Here is a 19,740-nt window from a genome sequence, read left to right as displayed (position 1 = left end):
ATATAACTTTAAACATGACTTGATAGTAGTAGTACTTTTTATAAGATAAATTAAATAGTTCCAATGGTTAAGATATCATAAAAATGTCTTTGCTAAAGATCTGAGCCCTCTTAAAACCATGTTGAGCATCAAACTTATAATGTCTCACGGTTCATCCGTTTACCTATGCTTAAATCATGATCAAATTGATTGTAATTGAATATCTTTTAATACTATATAGTACATGAAAGACAATATCACACATGACTGGGTAAAACATTTTAACAAGGGTTTCACATTTACATCAAGTTATAACCTCAGGTTGAGCTCCTTCACTTTATCGTATTCTGCATTTTTTTTTACTGTGCAAAACTAGGGTTCAGTTTTCTACTTTATATCAATACTGATTGCAATCATGCATTGTTCTCCATTAATGGGACACTTCAACAATTTCACGTAATTTAACTGACAGTTTCAGTATTTTGCAGCCTCATCCCTTCATTGTGGTGTTCACCTCATCCAACCTGTTATATCTGGCTTCATATAACTCACTACCTACCCATATGGTTACACGTATAAATGGACTAACCAAACTGATCAAAAGAGCATTTATTTTGGCTTCTTCCGTCAGGGTACCAAACAATTGGTTATTCAAATTACTCATTCCTCTGCATAAATAAAATAGCACTGAATATCAATACTTTTTTAATATTTGGGTAGGTTTTCAAAATCAGACAAGTATTTGGATTTTTCTTTCCTTAAAGAACTCTGAAACAGACTGATACAGAAGAAATGGGAGATTTTCTTAAAAAAGTTACTTACTTCATTGAAATTTAAGAAAAGAAAAGGAAAATGAAGAAGTTATATTTTACTAACCTTCTCATTTCATTCATTAATAGTTATAAATGTATATTGTTATTGTATTTCACGCTGGAATGACAACAAAAAGAGGAAAAAAAATTCATTTATTCAATGCATGGAAGATATTACTTATTAAACAAATCAATTACTTGTAGTGGAGATTTCTTGTAATCTTAAACAAAAAACAAAATGATAGTGGAATTCGAATTAAAAATATTTCCTGCAAAAAAGTCAAATCATTTGTGCTACCCTATTGTTTCTTGAAATTCTGTTCTTTGCTACTTTGTAACCAAATTTCCTTTCGCAGACGTGTGAACACAGCTTTTAACAATTATTCTCTTTGACTTAATTCATCAACTATGAATATACTTACTGTCAAAAGAAAAAAAAGAAGATGGACTGAAAAAACCAAATGTCAATAGTTAATTTGAAGTTAAAAGAATTATTAGTAATAGTTTAAATCAACATTTTTAGCTGGAATTTATTTCTCTCAACATTACTACATAAGTCCCAACACCATGCTAGCAATTAATGGGTCAGAGATTTTTTATGGTTGGATTTAAAATACTCAGAAATTATTTTAGAATCCTTTTTTAACTTTTCTTTAAATGAAAGTCACTTTGTACTATATTTCTTTTAATTTTTTATGAATTATTATCTCTAACTCATATGAAAAATGCAAAAGAAAAAACAATTAGGGGCTGAAATTTAGAAAATTAGGTTTGGTAAACTTGACTTTTGCCGCCATAGATTGCGGGAGTTGCTTTCTTGGCTTACCAGTTGCATCCAACTCTAAATAACACACATTCCATTTAGGAAAAAAAATTAGGTAACTTTAATTCTAAATATTTATTTGGATTATGACTGATCTTCAATCTTTATAAAGGATTAAATATGTTTTTGTCCCTCAAGTTTCAGTAAATTTTGAAATTAATTTTTTTTCAAAACTTTATACCAATTTAGTTATTTATCTTTATAAATGCGTGAATTTAGTTTTCTTAACAAATTTTGTTAAGTTTATTTGACATTTTAAACGTATTTTATGATAATATTTGAGTTAACATTGAAGCTAAAATGTATCAAATGGTGTAAATAATTCAAATATGCGCTCGAAACGTCGAATAAACTTAACAAAATTTGGTTAAAAGAACTAAATTCACGCATTTTTTAAGATGAAGAACTAAATTTGTCAAAAATTTTAAAAATGAACTAATTCTAAATTTCATTGCATGGAGGGACCAAAAACATATTTAACTCTTTTATAAATTACAACAACACAAACATAAATTATCTATCAATAAAACTTCTATATGAATTACAAGAGTCTAACTCAATTTATATATATATATATATATATATATATATATATATATATATATATATATATATATATATATATCATTTATACTAATTAGACAAATCTTTATTAGAGGACATGTTTGGAAAATAAATTCTTTAAATTTATATATGAAAAGAAAAAGAAATACATAAAGTAATATTAATTTATGGATAAGTTAATTTATATCAAGTTTGTTTCAAAGTCTCTCTATTTTAGTTTTTAATTTGTATACAACTTAATTGTACCTAATGAAAAATTTCTTTTTAGTTAGTTATGACTTAGTCCCACATGATATCCATTGTTGTGTCCTCCATGGACAAGGATACCCTACAAGTTCAACCACCATCCTTTTCCTGTGTGACTGTGTCTTCATGGATCTATCACTTTCCTCTTTGATTCTAGACAGTGCATGCGTATCTAATACTTTATTTTATAAATTTGAGTCAAATAATTTTGTATGAAAGAGAAATATTTTAAGGAAATGAACCAATTCACACGATTTTGAGATTTTGAGATTTTGAGAGTAGAATAAGTTGTTTATATTCAGAAAATCAAAGTTCAGAATGAAATAAATGAAAATCTTGGACAACATTTTCCAAAAAGGAAAATTAGGATGCAGACACATTTTGATCGGCTTTTTGAGAAAATTAATTATTGAAAAGACATAACATTAATGAACACTAAGTCCAACTTACTTACATAAAAGGATTGATATAAATTTATTTTAAAATTTTAAAAAAATTGTGAATATTTTTTATAAAATATTTAATTTTTTCATTTTTATCGAATGTAAAATGACTCGTAATTAAATCACTAAAGAATAAAAATTAGAAGAGAAAAAGAAAACATAGTATAATCTCGAAATATTTTTTTTTTTAATTTTCATTTCATTAAGACACTAACTACAAAATTAGGTATTTAAAACAATTATTCAATCATCGAGTTATCAAGAAGATTTATTCATCTTAACTTAGATTTCGAGTTTAAAATACGTTTTGGAGGAAGAAATACAGACATTACGAAGATTATTTTATTAAATGAATTTGTTTAAATTAACAAAAAATTTGAGCATAGAAAAACACAGAGAGCTTCTTCTTTTATATGCGAATAAAAAGAAAAACAAAACTTTGTTGTAAAAGTTGGAAAGTGTGTCATAAATGAGAAAAAATAGTTATGGGCAAAACCTGTTTCACTATGATTTTTAATTTTAGAACGATAATAAATAACCATAATTGTCATGCCACTTTCCACAATAAAAGCACTCACACAGTACATGCACAAAGAAATTAATTCATCTCCAAAGATGGATAATTTTCTTTTATGTTAATATAAAATTTTGTCTAAAAATTGCAGAAAAAAGAAAAGATTTTAATGGGTGTAAATGTTGTGATAGTTGACTAAAAACAATCTCTTTTTCTGTGAATAGAAATTCCTCTTTCCCATTTTGGGCTAAAAAGCATAGGTTAATAATTATATTTTTCTAAATTAAAAGAGTTGCTATTACTTGATTTACCTATTTGAATATATTTGCTTAACATTGCATGATAAATCCATATTACGATGAAAATTAATAATAAAGACAAAGGGTTCAAACCCATGCACTCAATCTTTAATTCAAGTAATCAAGTGTTATTATATTTAGAATCTTTCTAATTTATCATGTCTTTAGAGTAAATAATTAATTAATTATCATTTTTATTAATAAGCAAGCTAAAAACATATTAAAAATCAGATGGAACAGTAAACTAACAACATTGTTAAACATTTTCTTTGAAACAAATCAATCCCTAGTTAATTCTTTTGGAGGAAAAATTTTACATAAAACAACAATGAAAAGAATGAAACATTTTTCCTATATGTATATCCCAAATAGCCAAAATTGAGAGATATTATTAATGAGTATTTGTCACTATCACCATACGAAAAAATTGCAATTAGTAGATTACAAAGTCAAAATCTACCAAAATAAAAGAACAAAGAGTTTTTGGTGGTGTTCTACTATTACCACCCCCAAAAGTGTGGGTCATGGATAATCATAACCTAAACAAAGGTTGGTTTGAAGAAAGAAAAGAAGTTGGAAGTTTGAAGAATCATAAAAGGAAGTAAAAAGGAAAATCACCTACTCTCCACTTCTCATGCCAACCTCTCAAACCCTACTTTTCACATCTTCTCTTCATCTTTAATAATTCTTCATATTTTATGTAAACCCTTTTTGTACTTAACATGCTACGACAAAAGTAGTAGGTTTCCCATTAATCTTTCTTTAAGAAAATGTCTTTTTAATACTACAAACTAATTGTTGATAGTTCTTATGAGCAAGGATTTATTGGAAAAAGATAATAATAAATTCATTGGAAAATATAATAATAAGACATCAGTGTTAGGAATTCAAGTATGAGTTTAAATCTTACATGCGTTACAAAAAAAATGCATTTTAGTGACCACCCATTTTGGTAGCTAAATGATCAAAAATCAGTCGCAAATCGTTTAGCGACCGAAATAGAGACTAAACAAAACTAGTAACAAAAACCCTAGTCGTAAACCACTTAGCAACCGAATCAAAATTTGGTCGTTAAATAGCCACCGAAATTATAGTCGCTAATTGATCGCTAAAAAGATTGGTCGCATTTAACTTTTGGAGACCAATTTAGTCATCGAAAATTTCGTAGCTAATTCGGTGGCTAGTATTAAAAATTTAGTGACTCTTATTTTTGTCACTAACAACAAAAAAAGAATCTATGATTTTAAACTAGTTTGATCGCTAATTCAGTCACAAATGTGATAAAATAACGACCATTTTTTCGATCACTAATAATGAATGATGTTTTTTCTAATTAAATTTCTTTTTGGTCACTAAATCGGTGACAAAAACTAGAAATGTATAACTACAAATATGAGTTAGAAATGAGAAAGTAAAGTATTATATAAGGATAAAGACTCATAAACCCATCGTCTTAAGGTTTTTGGTTGAGAGTAGTGTCAATGTCTTATGTGGTTGGACTCAAGTGTCATTAGTGTTGTATCTCCTCAGTAAAACCTCCTCTATAGATCTAACAATCAGTTCAGACAAAAAATTAATACAATTTTTCAATCTAAAATTTTAAGATAATAAATTTATAAATTTTCGTTAAACTTATATTTAAATTTTTCAACAATTTTCTTCTTGAATATAAGTCTCTTCACATTCACATGGATACTTCTCTCTCAAATAATTAGTTAAATACTAAACCTATCTAGTTAATTAACAATGAAAATTAAGTCGATATAACATGCAAAATACTATTCTTTTAACTCTTAGTTGTTTTTGGATTGGCTTGCATTAAAATAAGAGGCAATGAATATGAAACAATGAGTATATGACAGCACGTATAATATTATGAAATTAAGGCACCGATTTTTTTGTTTGTCATAATGTAAACATGGAAAGAAAAATGATACCAACTAGAAAAGTGCCTTTTACACATACACTCAGAGAAAGACAATTGAGTAACATCAAGATAAATACAAGAAAACTACAAAACAAGAAACAGAGTACTAACAAATAAATAAATTAATTCCTGGCCAGGGCTGCAATTGTAGCTCTGCACATAAACACAAGCAAACTAAAAAACAAGAAACAGAGTACTAATGAATAAATAAATATACAATACAAAGAGTACTATACAGAAAAAGATAAGAATTCACAGTTCTAAAGAAGGTCAAAGTCAGAATAGAGTATGCGTAAGAAGTTTGAGTACTAAGAAAAAAAAAAAGCTTATAGGAAACGTATAATGTAGGGTTAGACTTTGATTGTCACAATTAGTAGTATATTTTACATGTTATGCAGAATTAAAAATAAAATTATGTATTTATTATTTTTCTGTATTATAAGTTTATGCCTTTACTTTTTTTTAAAATGAAAATAATTTCATTACTTTTTGTTGTTTTCTTAAATCCCAATTGCCTTATATAGTTATTAGTACTCAAAATTCAACTCTTTTAGACATGTTTTAGGAAAAATAGAAATGACAAGGGGTGTCTTTGCTTCTAAATAGTATTTAGACATTGATACTTGTTCTGTATTACAAAGAAAATTATTCCACTATTTGTTGAATACTTTTCAAAAAGTACATGCAAATTATTTTACATTTTTGAGTATTCATATATGTACTAGTGAATAAAATTGTACTATAAATAAAACAAAATTATTTTAAAAAAATTACGAGTTTAAAGAAAATTGACAAATTTAAAAATACTTAATTTTATAAATTTAAAGTAAAACATAAATTTAGAAATTTTAATTAAAAAAAGTATTCAATTGTTAAGATTTTTTTTCACCAATAAATTTATTTATACAATTTAGTTACAAAAAATATCTAAATAAAATATAGTAATAATAGATAATGGGTAATGACATATTAATTATTCGTATTCACTCGTTAACCAACAAATAATTAACTTATTTAAATAATTCTTTAATATTTTATTGGAAATTTTAATAATAGATGTTAAAGTATGAAATTTATCCCATCCCAAACCGAGAACCTCATTTATTAATGTTTTCAATTTGGTAATTTTTATCGATAAAATTATGATATTATGCTTTGTGAAATATGCTTAATAAAAAAAAATTGTATCAAGTAGAGGTTTAATCAGATACTAATTTATGTTTGGGAGAGCTAAGTTTTACTCAGTAAAAATTAACGATAAAATTATCTTATAAATTAATTGATAGCGGATAAGTTAATACGTGAGTTGACATATTCCGAACTGAATTCTAAATTAATAAACTAATTTATTGAATTAAAAGTTTCTTTTATAGTACAAAAACAAACAATTACACGCTGTAATCTCTAAAATTTATAAATTGAAAGCTTTTAAACTATTTTATTAAATACTCTTTTTTTTATTTATAAAAGTAGTAGTTAAGTTAACTTAGCCATCATAAAATATTTGATTATATTAAGTAATCACATCAGAGTTAATAGGATTGTTTTTAAAACACAAAAATAGTATGATAATGTAGTTGTCAAACGGGTATCCAAACCAAAGAAAAACAACCTCAAGAAAAGTCCAACAAGAAACAGTCATATCTCAACGTTACACACACAAATCACTTTGACACATTGCACTTTCATTCTACACACTCTTCTCCACACACACACACACACACCAAACTCTTAACCACCAAACTCTTACTCTCATATACATACAAAAAAATTTCACAAAATTTCACTCTTCTTCTTCCTCTCTTCATCTCTTCACAACCACAGAACCATGAACAACCCATTCTCCCAAATAACTTGAATCCAACCCTCAAACACCATCTCCAACATGCCATCCCGACAACTCTCCACCTCATCAGAAACACCGCCACGTCATCACCACCACCACTTTTTCATACCTTTCCTCGCCGTCACCCTCTCAGCCTTCTCCCTCCTCCTTCTCCTCCTCTTCCTCTGCCTACACCGCATCGTCACCCGCAAACGCGCCACCCACCCGCCTCCTCCTCCTTCCTCCTCCCCCCCGCACCGCCTCTCCTTCTCCGTCCTCCGCCGCGCCACCAATTCCTTCTCCTCCCGCCTGGGCCACGGCGGCTTCGGTCCCGTATTCGCCGGCACCCTCGCCGGAGCCCCCGTCGCCGTCAAGCTGATGGACTCTGCCTCTTCTCACCAGGGCGAGCGCGAGTTCCACAACGAGCTTTTCTTCGCCTCCAAGCTCCTCTCTCCCCACGTCATCACCGCCACGCACTTCTCCTCTGACCCCAAACGACGCCGCTTCCTCTTGGTCTACGAGCTCATGCAAAACGGTAACCTCCAAGACGCGCTTTTGCACCGGAAGTGCCCCGAGCTCTCAAACTGGAACACCCGCTTCTCAATTATTCTCAACATAGCCAAAGGAATTCACTTTCTCCACTCCTGTGACCCCCCTGTTATCCACGGCGACATAAAGCCCAGTAACGTTTTGCTCGATCGCGATTTCTCGCCCAGAATTGGCGACTTCGGGTTAGCGAGGTTGAGCTCGGAGCTTCCGAGGTTTGAAATTGAGGTTCTGGAGTGTGGTAGTGTTAATAACGATGAAGAGAAGCGGAAGATGAAGGAGGAGGAGGTTGATGATTGCGGATCGGTGGCGAGTACTCACAGTGTTTTTATGGAAGAAGGTAGCTTGGGGGTGGAGCAATCTCCTTCGCCAGAGACTGCGGCGATGATGGCGATGACTTCGCCGGAGACGGGATTGGCGGTGGCAGGGGCGTCGCCGGGGTTTGAGAAGGAGGATGCGAAGAAGATGAACGGGAAAGCGTTGAAGAGTAATTCGGTGAGGGATTGGTGGTGGAAGCATGAGAATGACGTTGGGAGTGGGGAGGGTAAGAAGGTTAAGGATTATGTGATGGAGTGGATTGGGAGGGACGTGAATAAGGAGAGGGTGAAGGGTGGAATTGAATATGGGGATGTGGAGATGGGGAAGGAAGAGGCAAAGAAGAAGAAGAAGAAGAGAAGAGGGAAGGAAATGGAATGGTGGGAGTCAATGGAAGAGGAGAAGTTTGACGGGGCTGTGAAGGGGAAGAGAAGGACCGTGAGGGAGTGGTGGAAAGATGAGTGTTTTGAGGAGAACGAAAAGAAGAACAAGAAGAAGAAGAAGAAAAAGGGTGGGGGTGTAAAGAGTGATGATATTGAGAATGGTGATGATTGGTGGGTGAGTGATGATGCATTGGATAAGAGGAAGGGAAAGAGTAGGAGCAGAAACAACCGTGGGAACATGGATTGGTGGATGGATGGATTGAGTGGTGAGTTATGGAGAGGAAGGAGGAATAACAGCTTTGATTCTGCAAGTGGGGAGATTCCAAAGAGTGGTGGTGTTAGCAGTACTCCTAGTATGAGGGGAACTGTGTGTTATGTTGCTCCTGAATGTGGCTATGGTGGTGATGTGACTGAGAAATCTGATGTGTATAGCTTTGGGGTGTTGTTGCTTGTGATAATTTCTGGGCGGCGACCACTTCAAGTGAGTGGTTCTCCCTTGTCTGAGTTTCAGAGAGCGAATCTACTCTCCTGGGCACGCCATTGTGCAAGAAATGGGAAGCTTTTTGAGTTGGTGGATGAGTCTCTGCAGTTGTTGGATAAAGAACAGGCTCTTCTCTGCATCAAGGTGGCTTTGGTTTGTCTGCAGAAATCACCTACTCGTCGTCCTTCAATGAAGGAGGTTGTGGGGATTCTGAGTGGGGAGTTAGAACCACCCCAATTGCCTGTTGAGTACTCTCCTTCAACCCCTTCTCGCTACCCCTTCAAGTCTAGGAGAAAAGGAAGGTAAGTTTCTGGTTCTGATATCAGATAACACAGTTTCATTTAGGTGTTAAACTAGTATATATATAAATATACTGGCATGACAGAAGAAAAATGTATAGGTATTATTTTTTAAATTACTGTTAACCACTATGGTCCTAGTTCTTTCAGTTTTCTTTCTTCTGATACCATTGTGGATCAGTGGTGTTTGATCTGTGTACATTAGATTTACTTAAGGCATTTTTTCATACTGACTTATAGGCATTCCTGGAGTGATGTTCATATTTGGGTATACCATGGCCTATGTTGTTGTTGCGAGGACTAAGGCCATGTTTGTAGTTTGCAATCTCGATTTTGGAAATGAAATAGCAACATATGATTTTTTACAACAGAAGTTGTTGTTTTGTTGTGTATGTGGTCCATTACTGTTTACTGGTTTTGTAGAATTTGTGTGGGCTTTACAGAGTTTGTATGGATGAGTTTTGTTCCTAGGTTGAAGAGCCATGCTGGTACAAGCAGTAGTAAGCGAACATCGGAATTTGAAATGGTTAAATTCTTTGAAGCAGAATGTTTGTATAAGCTTTTCTCATGTGATTGTGTTAATGGTTGTAACAGTAAAACAGGGCCACTCTTGTTCAAAGATACTATATCTGGTAAGTACTACCGAGTACTGTAAAGGAAATTGTTATACTAATGCTATTTTCCTTTTTAAAAATCTCAGATTGCATGCTAAATTATCAATTGGGACAGAAAACTCACTAAAAATTAAGAGAATAAAAATATATTTAATTTAATTATATAAATTTAAAATGTCAGTTGGACAAAAGGATTTACATTTATAGCCTTGTCTTTTCCATTTAATTTATAAGGGCATTTTCCTCTTATATAGTGAAATTTTTTTTAGAATGAAATGATCCGAAAAGAATTTAAATGGATAGTTCAAATTGTATTACAACAACATATGGAACGTGTATAACACGTATTTAGATTTGGATTTCAAATCGTAATAGTGAATTGCGTATTTGCATTTGAATGAAATAATTTAGATATAGTTTATTTAATTTTAAAATATTAAATAATTTTTTAGTAAATGGTATATAATATTTTAAATTAATATTTAGTAATTTTGATGTGTAAAAATTATGTATTTGTAAAAGGAATTTTGATCTGTCACACGAAAAAGAACGTTTTGATTTAGGAGGGGGAGACATCGATATTTTATCATTTTATTTGTCTTATTTTTTTTTAATTATTATAATTTAACTTTTTTTTTTCATTTTATTTTGTTATATGATTGTATGTTTAATTTTAATTATGTGCATAAAACATGATATTAATTAGGTATATTATTTGAAATTTTATGTAATTAAAATTTCAGTCAATCTCTTATAGTTATTTTTATTCAAATTGTATTTCATTTTTAGTTCCGTTTTATGAAAATTTCTACAATTTTACATGTATAGACATCGTCAAATATGTTGGCAGTTGTTATTTTTCAGCCAAGTTTCAAAAATCATAATGGAATAATGCTTCCACAAAAAAACGAGTAGTAAGTATAAATAATTTATCATCATTCTTTCTATATTGATTTTAAACACAACAACAAAATAATAATCTTAAAAATTTATAAATAAAAAAATATATTTTCTGTATCAATCAAAATACTAATAATTTTTCTCTTTTTTTTCGATCTCTTTTTCTTAACATAAATTACTTCACTTTTCATGTTCTGCTACTCATATCCACCATCTAGTAAAAGCAAAAAGTTGAGGCTTTGATGTCTTACCCTGCTACCTCTAACAATTGTGTTTGCTCAGAAAAATATATTATAGGACTTCACGAAAATTTGTATTAAAAATTATTATTTTGCTTTTTGATGCATAGTATAGCTCAATTAAATACCAAAGTGAGGGAACCATCTCAGTAAACATTCTAAGGAATAATACTGTTTTGGTTTTTATTTTGTTTTTTTTTATTTAATTTGATTTTTTTTTAAATATGTTTAATGTTGTCATTTTTGTTGACGTAATTTCTGTTAAAGTATACAGAGCGATGTTGTTCATGTTACACTTTAACTGTTTTAATTAGCACAATAATATTTTGACTATTAAATTTTGATAACTTTTTTTTACAACATGATGTGTCATTTTTTAAGTGATTTTTGAATATTGAGAATGAAAAAAAAAATGGAAAATCACTTAAAAGATAACACCTAATATTGTAAGAGAAAGTTGTCAAAATTTAATAGTCAAAAAATCATTTTCTTTTAGTTATGATGATTTATCTTTTATTCAAATAAGTTTCTATTTTATTTAAATTAGTTCAATTTCAGCTCATTTTTCATTTCTTTACCCTTAACCTCCAATTTATTATGATTCTCACCATCTACTCCTTCATCACTTCTCTCCATTTCAAGACTCTTACCATAGTTATCACTACCATTATCATTGTTGCCGTCACCACCACCAAATTAGAACCATTCCTACATTTTTCTTGTTAATGACTTAGATCGTGTGCAGTTGTATATTTTGAAATGCGAGGATCCAAATCATGATTCGAGACAAAGATAATGTCACTATTAATATACACGATTAATCGGTCATTTCGTTAAACAGCAAAACTAGATTTAGAAGAACAATTATCAAATACATGTTGCATCAATCACTAAGTTTTCTTTTCATTCGGTACAAAGAAAATCGGGCCCAGAGAGAGAAAAGTCAAACAACAATACTACTGTCACATAAACAATTACATTATCCAATTGAAAGATTTTCTCTCAAGCCCCATTAAATATTTTGTTTTCTATTGACATTCACAATGACAATTTGTTTCTGATTAAAAAAAGTATTTCCATTGTACTGCTGGGATCAATAATGGTATTTATTGTAAAAAAAAAAAAAAACTCATGAAAAAGTAAGAGTTTTAATAGTAAATTGGGGGTGTCACTAGTAATTTCCATCATTAAACTCTAATTTGGAGGCTATTGCTTTCTCCACCCTCACAATTATTAATTGCACTCCACATTTATAGAAAAAGATTCAAATATTCTTCATCACTGCATCGTTGTTGTACCACGCTGTGGAGGAAGAAGAACATAGGAAGAAGAAAGAGAAAATGTGGGAAATAACTCGTTCTGAAAAGTTATTTTAGGAACGCATTTCATGTGTCATTCATTTTTACAGTTTATATAACATTTATTTGTTTATATTTATATTCACCAAATTAATTATCATACATCTTATTTATTTTTGTATTTTAATTTTTAAAATTTTCTGTATCAAAGTGGTTCCAAATAGTATTTTTTTTTTAATTTAATGTCTATTGATCTTTCACACCCACTACATACGTTTCTTTAGAAAAGTTTTATTGGTACAATAACTTTTATACATATGAAGATGCATAGAAATGAAACATATATAGAGACTGATACTTTGGATTAATTTAAGAGCAAAAATCCTATTTCCTTGTCGTAAAACCTTAGAATATGATCTTTTAGAAGTGCCATTAATTTAAAATTAGTGAAACTCAATTATTCTAATATTAAAATGTTTTAATATAAATAGAATTGATATAAACCAGTTTCATTATTTTAAAATACATCAGGTCTCTATAAACTATTTTTTTCGAGTTTACTAACTTTTCTCAAAGGGTTCTCGTCCTTTGTTGATTGAAAATCTAAGACCATAAGTGATCTTCGCGACGAACTCTTCAAGTTGGACCGATTAGTTTTTTTCGTTCCCGTAAGTTAAGTATCAACCCTTTTAGTTGGTCTTCTTATGTTGCATGTGAGGCTTTTTTCGCTTACATGTGTCTTTTTAGTCTTCTATATGAGTCTCTATTGATCAGTGGTTATAACGATATCCAGATCATTCTTGTGATATTTCTATATGTAGATAGAGCATCCTATGAAGTTTGAAGCGTTTTGGTGTTTTAGAACTATTTACGCTGGATAACAAGTAACAGAAGCTGGTATGTTGTGTGAGTTTTTATAAAATTGATGTTTTGCATGTTGCTCATCTCTTGCATTTGGAGATGAAATATGGATGGTTTTAAAGAATCTAGTATAACATGTATGGTTGTGGTGATCTTGTGTGATTTGGATGATAATTATATGTTGAGTGTTTACAAATTGCTTTGGTATGTTGAATGAGATAAATGAAATATGAGCAATTGTGCAATTTGGTACAAGCTTTATCTTTTGTTTGGACACAAAATATTAAAAAAGGAGTACCAAATTGACCAATTGGACAAGTTGAATTTCCCTTAATCACAACACAATTTTTGTTTTCTGAACTAGCGTTGAGCCCCATAATGGTGCCGCTTAGCACCAACTTTTATGAGTTGATTGGCATTGAGCAGTGGTGGCCACTGCAGGTCTAAGAGCATTTAAGCTCTAGAGCATTGAGTGGTGGCATTCTGGCACTGAGCGCCAGTTTTTATGAGGCAAATGATGTTGATCGTCAGATGCCCTATTTTGCAAGTGTAGCTATTTTTAAATTATCTGTAATTGGTACTAAGCATATTTATTATTGACTTTTATTGTTATGATTTGATGTGAAAATGTTGTTGTGGATATATAAGATGATAATTGGTATGGGATGATGTGGGAGCATGTAAAGTTATGATGTTTAAAGAGTTTCAAGGAAAATTCTTTGTGATGGTATTATTAGTGTATGTCTTGATTATTCACATTGAAATAGAGTAGATTGAGTTATGTAGTGAGAGTAGTAGGAGAGGTGTCTTTAGGGATGAGTAGTCATCAATTAAATAGTGGAAGGTCTCATGAATTTATTAGTTTCTGTATAGAACTTGTTGATTTAGTTGAGTGTATAAATAGATGTTATATTTTTATAATCCTATATTTTGTAAAACTATATTAATATATTTTATACACTTTATTTTCTATTTTGAATATTATGATGAAGCGTTTTATTTTATTAATTTTAAACTGTTAAAATGGAATATTATACTCATAATAATAATTTAACCTAGAAATTAAGCTTCCTTTAAACACGATGCTGGCAGAAAACAGTGTTTGCAACTTATGCTTGATGTTGCATATGTTAAATATCCATGTTTACCACTGATAAATGAGTGTAAAATTTATTTTATAAGATAATTTTAAGATTAAATGAAATTTATATTGATATCTGGTATGATATATTACCCACATATATAATTTCTATGAAGCCAATAATAAATACTTAACCTATGCTAGAGATATTTATGGGTATTTACAGAAGAGTTATTTTGTAATTTTAGGTAACATATTTTTGTAATTTTTTTTGTCTTGTAAATAGTAGCATCGTTCAAAAGTTGATATGCTTAAAACATTTTCTTTTATCCTATATTATTGTGGGTTATGTACGGATTTAATCTTCAAGTAATTTTAGTTTGTAATGTAATTTCTGTACTAAATTCACCTATTAGTTTATATTCTTAAAAATCTAATTACGTACGTACTTAGAAGAAATTTTTACTTTTAAGAGTTTGAAATGGTTTACTGCTTATTATTTCTTGCAACCTGCGACACTCCTATATAGCATATGCATAATCACGTATTTAAAGATGAATTAATTCATGCCTTCGAGTTAACTTTGTGAACTAATTTTTAACAAACTTTATATTCTATAATAATAATAATAATAATAATAATAATAATAATAATAATAATAAATTGATGATTGCTACCGGTCTTTTTATAATTTTGATGAAAAAATAACATTAAATAAATATTTGTAGTCATTGTAAATATCTTAATTTTAGCTTTGAAAACTAAAAAATTGTGTTATTATAGTTTTATGAATTTAAATTTTTAACATCTAATCATTTAATTAGTAGATATATATGTAAGATGCATATAATCATAATTATTAATATAAAAGTAATAATTAAAATGATATATTCAATTGTACACGGATAATGAACAAGTAATGATAAGTACTAAAGAATTAAAATTTATGACAACAAAAATATCTTTTTTAAATTAAAATTGGATTTAACTATATTTAACAGGAATTTGAAATATATTTCATCCAAAATATATATAAGATCATGGTATATGTTAAGATATTCCCAAGCACTATATATACACACATATATCAAATGTAAGCTTTTTTCTACTTAATTCTTGCCAATTCCTAATTACAGAAAACTGTCATGCACAAATCATTGTTTGGGTAAACTCACCATAAAGAAAAATGAGAAAGCTCACAGGAAGCATATAAGAATATGTTATAATATATACTTTTTCTTTTCAAAATGTTATTTCTATCATCATTGTCATATCTAATTAATGAGAGAAAAAAATCAAAGTAAATATAAATAGAGGAGTTATATATCTATTTTCATATCAGTAACACTATACGCTATCAGATTATCAATGTAAAGCCACATACAATTCCACACTGATTTTTTTTTCTCTATGTCAAGAACGCAAATACGTGTTCGTCCAACGTTTCAAGCAAAAATTAATGAATTTCTATAGCTAAAGATTCAAAGAATCAAAATACTAGAAAAAATCATCACCTGAAGTTTGCCATGCATTTGCAGTGCAGATACAATTGCTGTTCATTTCTGGATCTGTTAATATAAAAGGAAGCATGGCAAAACCCTTAAAAAAAATAATATTTGTTTATTAGCCATCAATATCTTTGTAATCTCAATGGATAAGACAGATTATTGTGCTAAAGTAATTAACCTCCTAAACTCTACGTTCAACTACAGTTTACATACGAAAAATGAAGGTAAATTAACGAGCCTTGTTAAATTTGATAATGAATCCATTTTATTGCAGAAAACTACGGAAGGAATTGGGAAAAAGAAATGAAATGGTCGAGTTACATAAACTTGCTTTCTTCTTCCCTCGCTCTTCCCAAACAAAGAAACAGAATCCAATCAAAGTGAGAAAATGGGACAGTTGCCATTGCAAAAATTTCAAGCAAACTCATTCAAACAATTAGGTCTATCAAGTTTGAAAGGTCTAAAAGGAGAAATTCGATGGTAATGTGAGAAATTTATGGTTTTGCTGACATTTATTTATTTTTGACAAATAGTTGAATGTGTTGCCATTTGAAGAAGGTTTCTCTTGACTTGTTCAAACTCATTCAACTGTTAACTCAAAAAATAAGCACTGAAACTCTTTAGGTTTTTCTAGGTACCATAATCTAAAATGCATGTCATGGTAAATTTGCTGTTATTGGAGAGATTGTGAACCTAGCTAGCTCCAACAGCAAAGTTAGTCAGAACATCTAAACGCTGGAAATGCTTTCGAAACTTTCCTTCTCAGCTCAGATAGATCTACACAGTAGGAATTGTTTACCTGAGAATCATGGAAAAATGGAAAATAGTAGATATATCATAGTAGAGTAAACTTTTAGAATAAAATTGAAAGCAAACACTGAATTATTTCCTACCTCACACTGCACACTGTGGAGCAATCGACCATTCACTTCTGATGAAAGGAAACTTACAACTTCAAGACCTTCTTGAATCAGTAACTGCAGTAACTTGGAAACTTTAGGCCTTTCCTCTCTGAAGCCACTGGTGATTTCGATTCCTATAACACCATTATTCTCATGGACAGTAAAGTTGCAAGATGTATGCAAACCCTCATGGCTATTATCCATGCTGCTGTAGTTGGAAAGCTTCTTCAGTTCATCTCTCTTTGCAACAAGCTCTTTGATATTGTTCTGCATGTGCTTTATGTAGTTCACTGCCTCGTTCATGTGGTCAGATATTGAACGCTTTCCCTGAAAAATATCACACTAAAACCCTAAGCAACCCAGAAAACTAGAAACACCGCAAAAGAAGAAGAAAAGTTGGGTTTTTTTCTCGGTAAAAATCATCTGAATTATAGAAATAAAGAGAATTCTACTTAGATTCCTACTAAGAGAATGGTTACTAACAGTTAATTAGCTGATAGAGTGGCCTGATTTCCAAAAGGGTATCCACTAAAATTGAAATAATTAAGTGATCTGAAGCAAGGAGTTGTACAAGTTGTAAGAAAATAAAAAAACAAAAGTGTTTGACCTTGATGAAGTGAAGAGGGAGAAGGGATCTGAGAGAGGCATAGCAGGTAGCCATTTCTTGTCTCCTTTGCCTTTCGATCTCCTTGTGAATCATCTTCTTCATATGTTGGTTAGAGTCATGATGATTGTTTTTATCTGGGTGGTAGAAAAGATTCTGTGGTTGGGATGTGGAGAATTTTTTGGCAGAAACATTATCATCCAGAGAAGCATAATCATCCAGAATCAGATCTTGAGAGATTTTGTGTTGCTGCTGCTGGTGGGGACTATTAGAAAACTGGATAACCAGCTCATTGCCTCGTTGTAAAGGAAACATGGTTCGCTCTGAGCTCAATCAGTGCTCTAAACTACCTTAATTTTGGATATGGGGGCTGAAGGAGAAGATACACTTCATTTGGGCTAATTAATAACCTATTTCAACAAAGCTTTTCACATCTCACATGCCAAAGATTCCCCTATACATTCTCAGACAAATGTTAATGACACCTTCTTTTCAAATTTTTTCTTCAAACATATCTATATATACAATCTTAATTATTTCTAGAAAAGTAGTCTTTATAAAGGATTAAACTTGCTTCAAGATATAAAACTTACTTAAATTTAATTATGTCAAAATATGGTAAAAGAAAGAAAAATGAATCATCACACGCCCATGAAAACGAATGATATTATATAACAACACTGTCTCAGCAACATATTTTATAACAATGAAAGAGATGCGAAAAAAAAAGTATTATAAAAAGAGTGATGTCGTAGAGAAAAGGTAGAAAAGGAAAGACAGAAAGACAAAATAAATTACAAATTTAATAAAAAGTAGTATTATTTGAAGAATTAAAATCAAATTTGTCTAGAAAGATAAACAATATTTTTTTATAAATAAAAAAATTACAAAATATATTAAACAGTTTTTAATCCCACGTTAAATATTATCAAAAGCTTTTTTCGTATTGTTTCAGGCAAAGTGTACGTAAGAAGTGACCTCACTTTCAGTTTTATATCATAATTATTTGAGGACACTGTTCATAAATGCGACTCCTACCTCTCCCATTAACGTTCACATAATTAGATAAGAGATTTTGAGTGGTCATCAAAGGTTGAGTTAGTGAAAGGGAATAGTTTCATACAATATCATAAACTAATAATTATTTTTTTTCTTTAAAAGAAGTGTTGGGTTTAGTGTTTTAGAGTGTTTTCAAACGTATTTATTTTCAACGAAAGATGTAAATGAAAAAATAAAATAAAGAAGTTTCATTTCCAACGTGCTCGATCATTCATTTGATCCGATTTTCTTTTTCTACATGTAAATATGTGTTTGATAATTAATTTATTTCTCTGAGTGATTTGGTTTTTGAGAGAGTGTTTATTTTAACCTTATACTTAATTATTAAATAATTTTTATGTTAATTACCACTCCTTGATTTTATCGAAATGATATTAGAATTAATTGAGAAATATGAAATGAGACAGTATTAATTTAAACATTTATATTCCACAAAATTAGATGTCGTTCAATTTCATTAGTTAACTTTTTTATACTATAGAATTATAGACCTAAAAAGTTAATTTAAAATATTGTTATACCGTATTTCTACTACTATTCAAACTTAAAAAAAAATAAAAAATCAAAGTACTGAATATATTTCATATTTCTAAAATATTATATGTATTTAATTATCGTGTAATGTTTTATTATAAAGTAAGGGATCTTAAAAGTAAAGCTTAGAGTTAACAATAATTTATATGAAAAATCACAGTGTGAAACCATTAAAAATAACGGTAAGGGTAAATTGATTGTATTTTTTATTGAAAGAATTTTCCTTTTGGTTTTTTATTAACTTTCCTTAAAATATTAGTTAGCATTTTTCACAAAGTAATAAAAAATATTATATGATTGCGAAAAGGAATTATATGCTTTAGTAACACTAAATTATTCAACAGTCACAATCAACCTACGGCTTATTATAATTTATTGAGATGTACTTGGACCTAATTTATGTTACACATATGTAGTTTTGAGCTTTTTGGGAAAATAAATTTTGCTTTATGCGCCGAGTGACTTTACTATATTATTAAAAGGAACATTAAACGTATAGAACAAGGAACGTGGTCGTTGAAACTTAGCATTAATTGGTGTTTCTTCTTGTAGCACAAACCAAAGCATTTTTATTTGAGAAATAAATTAAATTACATAGATGTTTCTTACTCCTACACTGTCCTCTTAACTATTTAAAAATATTATATTGTATGCTGTTATAAAAAAAGGTTAAATATGGTTAAA

The 19,740-nt window shown here is 30.0% G+C and overlaps 2 protein-coding genes across 5 annotated transcripts; one reads left to right on the top strand and one right to left on the bottom strand.

The window, feature by feature from the left end:
* The first annotated feature begins 7,268 nt into the window (after positions 1-7,268).
* On the top strand, positions 7,269-10,126 carry LOC114181979 (receptor-like serine/threonine-protein kinase At4g25390). Of its 2 annotated transcripts, none has more exons than XM_028068706.1 (2): positions 7,269-9,459; positions 9,880-10,126. In XM_028068706.1, the coding sequence occupies exons 1-2, from the start codon at positions 7,493-7,495 to the stop codon at positions 10,109-10,111; spliced, it is 2,199 nt and encodes a 732-aa protein (XP_027924507.1). In that variant the 5' UTR covers positions 7,269-7,492; the 3' UTR covers positions 10,112-10,126. The 2 variants fall into 2 exon arrangements, with proteins under 2 accessions (XP_027924507.1, XP_027924508.1); XM_028068707.1 differs by lacking the exon at positions 9,880-10,126 and adding an exon at positions 9,697-9,829 and having other exon boundaries at positions 7,270-9,459.
* Positions 10,127-16,199: 6,073 nt separating this feature from the next.
* On the bottom strand, positions 16,200-17,991 carry LOC114181335 (transcription factor bHLH118-like). 3 transcript variants are annotated; one of them, XM_028067762.1, is made up of 3 exons: positions 17,467-17,991; positions 16,851-17,201; positions 16,200-16,734 (listed from the first exon to the last, which is right to left on the bottom strand). In XM_028067762.1, exons 1-3 carry the CDS (start codon positions 17,776-17,778, stop codon positions 16,720-16,722), a joined length of 678 nt encoding a protein of 225 aa, XP_027923563.1. In that variant the 5' UTR covers positions 17,779-17,991; the 3' UTR covers positions 16,200-16,719. The 3 variants fall into 3 exon arrangements, with proteins under 3 accessions (XP_027923563.1, XP_027923561.1, XP_027923562.1); XM_028067760.1 differs by having other exon boundaries at positions 16,200-16,756; positions 17,467-17,984; XM_028067761.1 differs by having other exon boundaries at positions 16,200-16,756; positions 16,851-17,186; positions 17,467-17,778.
* Positions 17,992-19,740: the final 1,749 nt, after the last annotated feature.

The sequence above is a fragment of the Vigna unguiculata genome, chromosome 4 (assembly GCF_004118075.2).
Source record: "Vigna unguiculata cultivar IT97K-499-35 chromosome 4, ASM411807v1, whole genome shotgun sequence".
Lineage (NCBI taxonomy): Eukaryota > Viridiplantae > Streptophyta > Magnoliopsida > Fabales > Fabaceae > Vigna > Vigna unguiculata.
This window is presented reverse-complemented; position numbering and strand designations above follow the sequence as displayed.

What these genes read in the sequence shown, in the direction of transcription:
- LOC114181335 (XM_028067760.1), bottom strand. Translation starts at nt 17,778, where the DNA reads ATGTTTCCTTTACAACGAGGCAATGAGCTGGTTATCCAGTTTTCTAAT. An exon ending in TCCCTCTTCACTTCATCAAG is followed by an intron (nt 17,202 to 17,466) that starts GTCAAACACTTT and finishes TTAGGGTTTTAG; the next exon opens with TGTGATATTTTTCAGGGAAA. An exon ending in TCCACAGTGTGCAGTGTGAG is followed by an intron (nt 16,757 to 16,850) that starts GTAGGAAATAAT and finishes CATGATTCTCAG; the next exon opens with GTAAACAATTCCTACTGTGT.
- LOC114181979 (XM_028068706.1), top strand. Translation starts at nt 7,493, where the DNA reads ATGCCATCCCGACAACTCTCCACCTCATCAGAAACACCGCCACGTCAT. An exon ending in AAGTCTAGGAGAAAAGGAAG is followed by an intron (nt 9,460 to 9,879) that starts GTAAGTTTCTGG and finishes CTGGTTTTGTAG; the next exon opens with AATTTGTGTGGGCTTTACAG.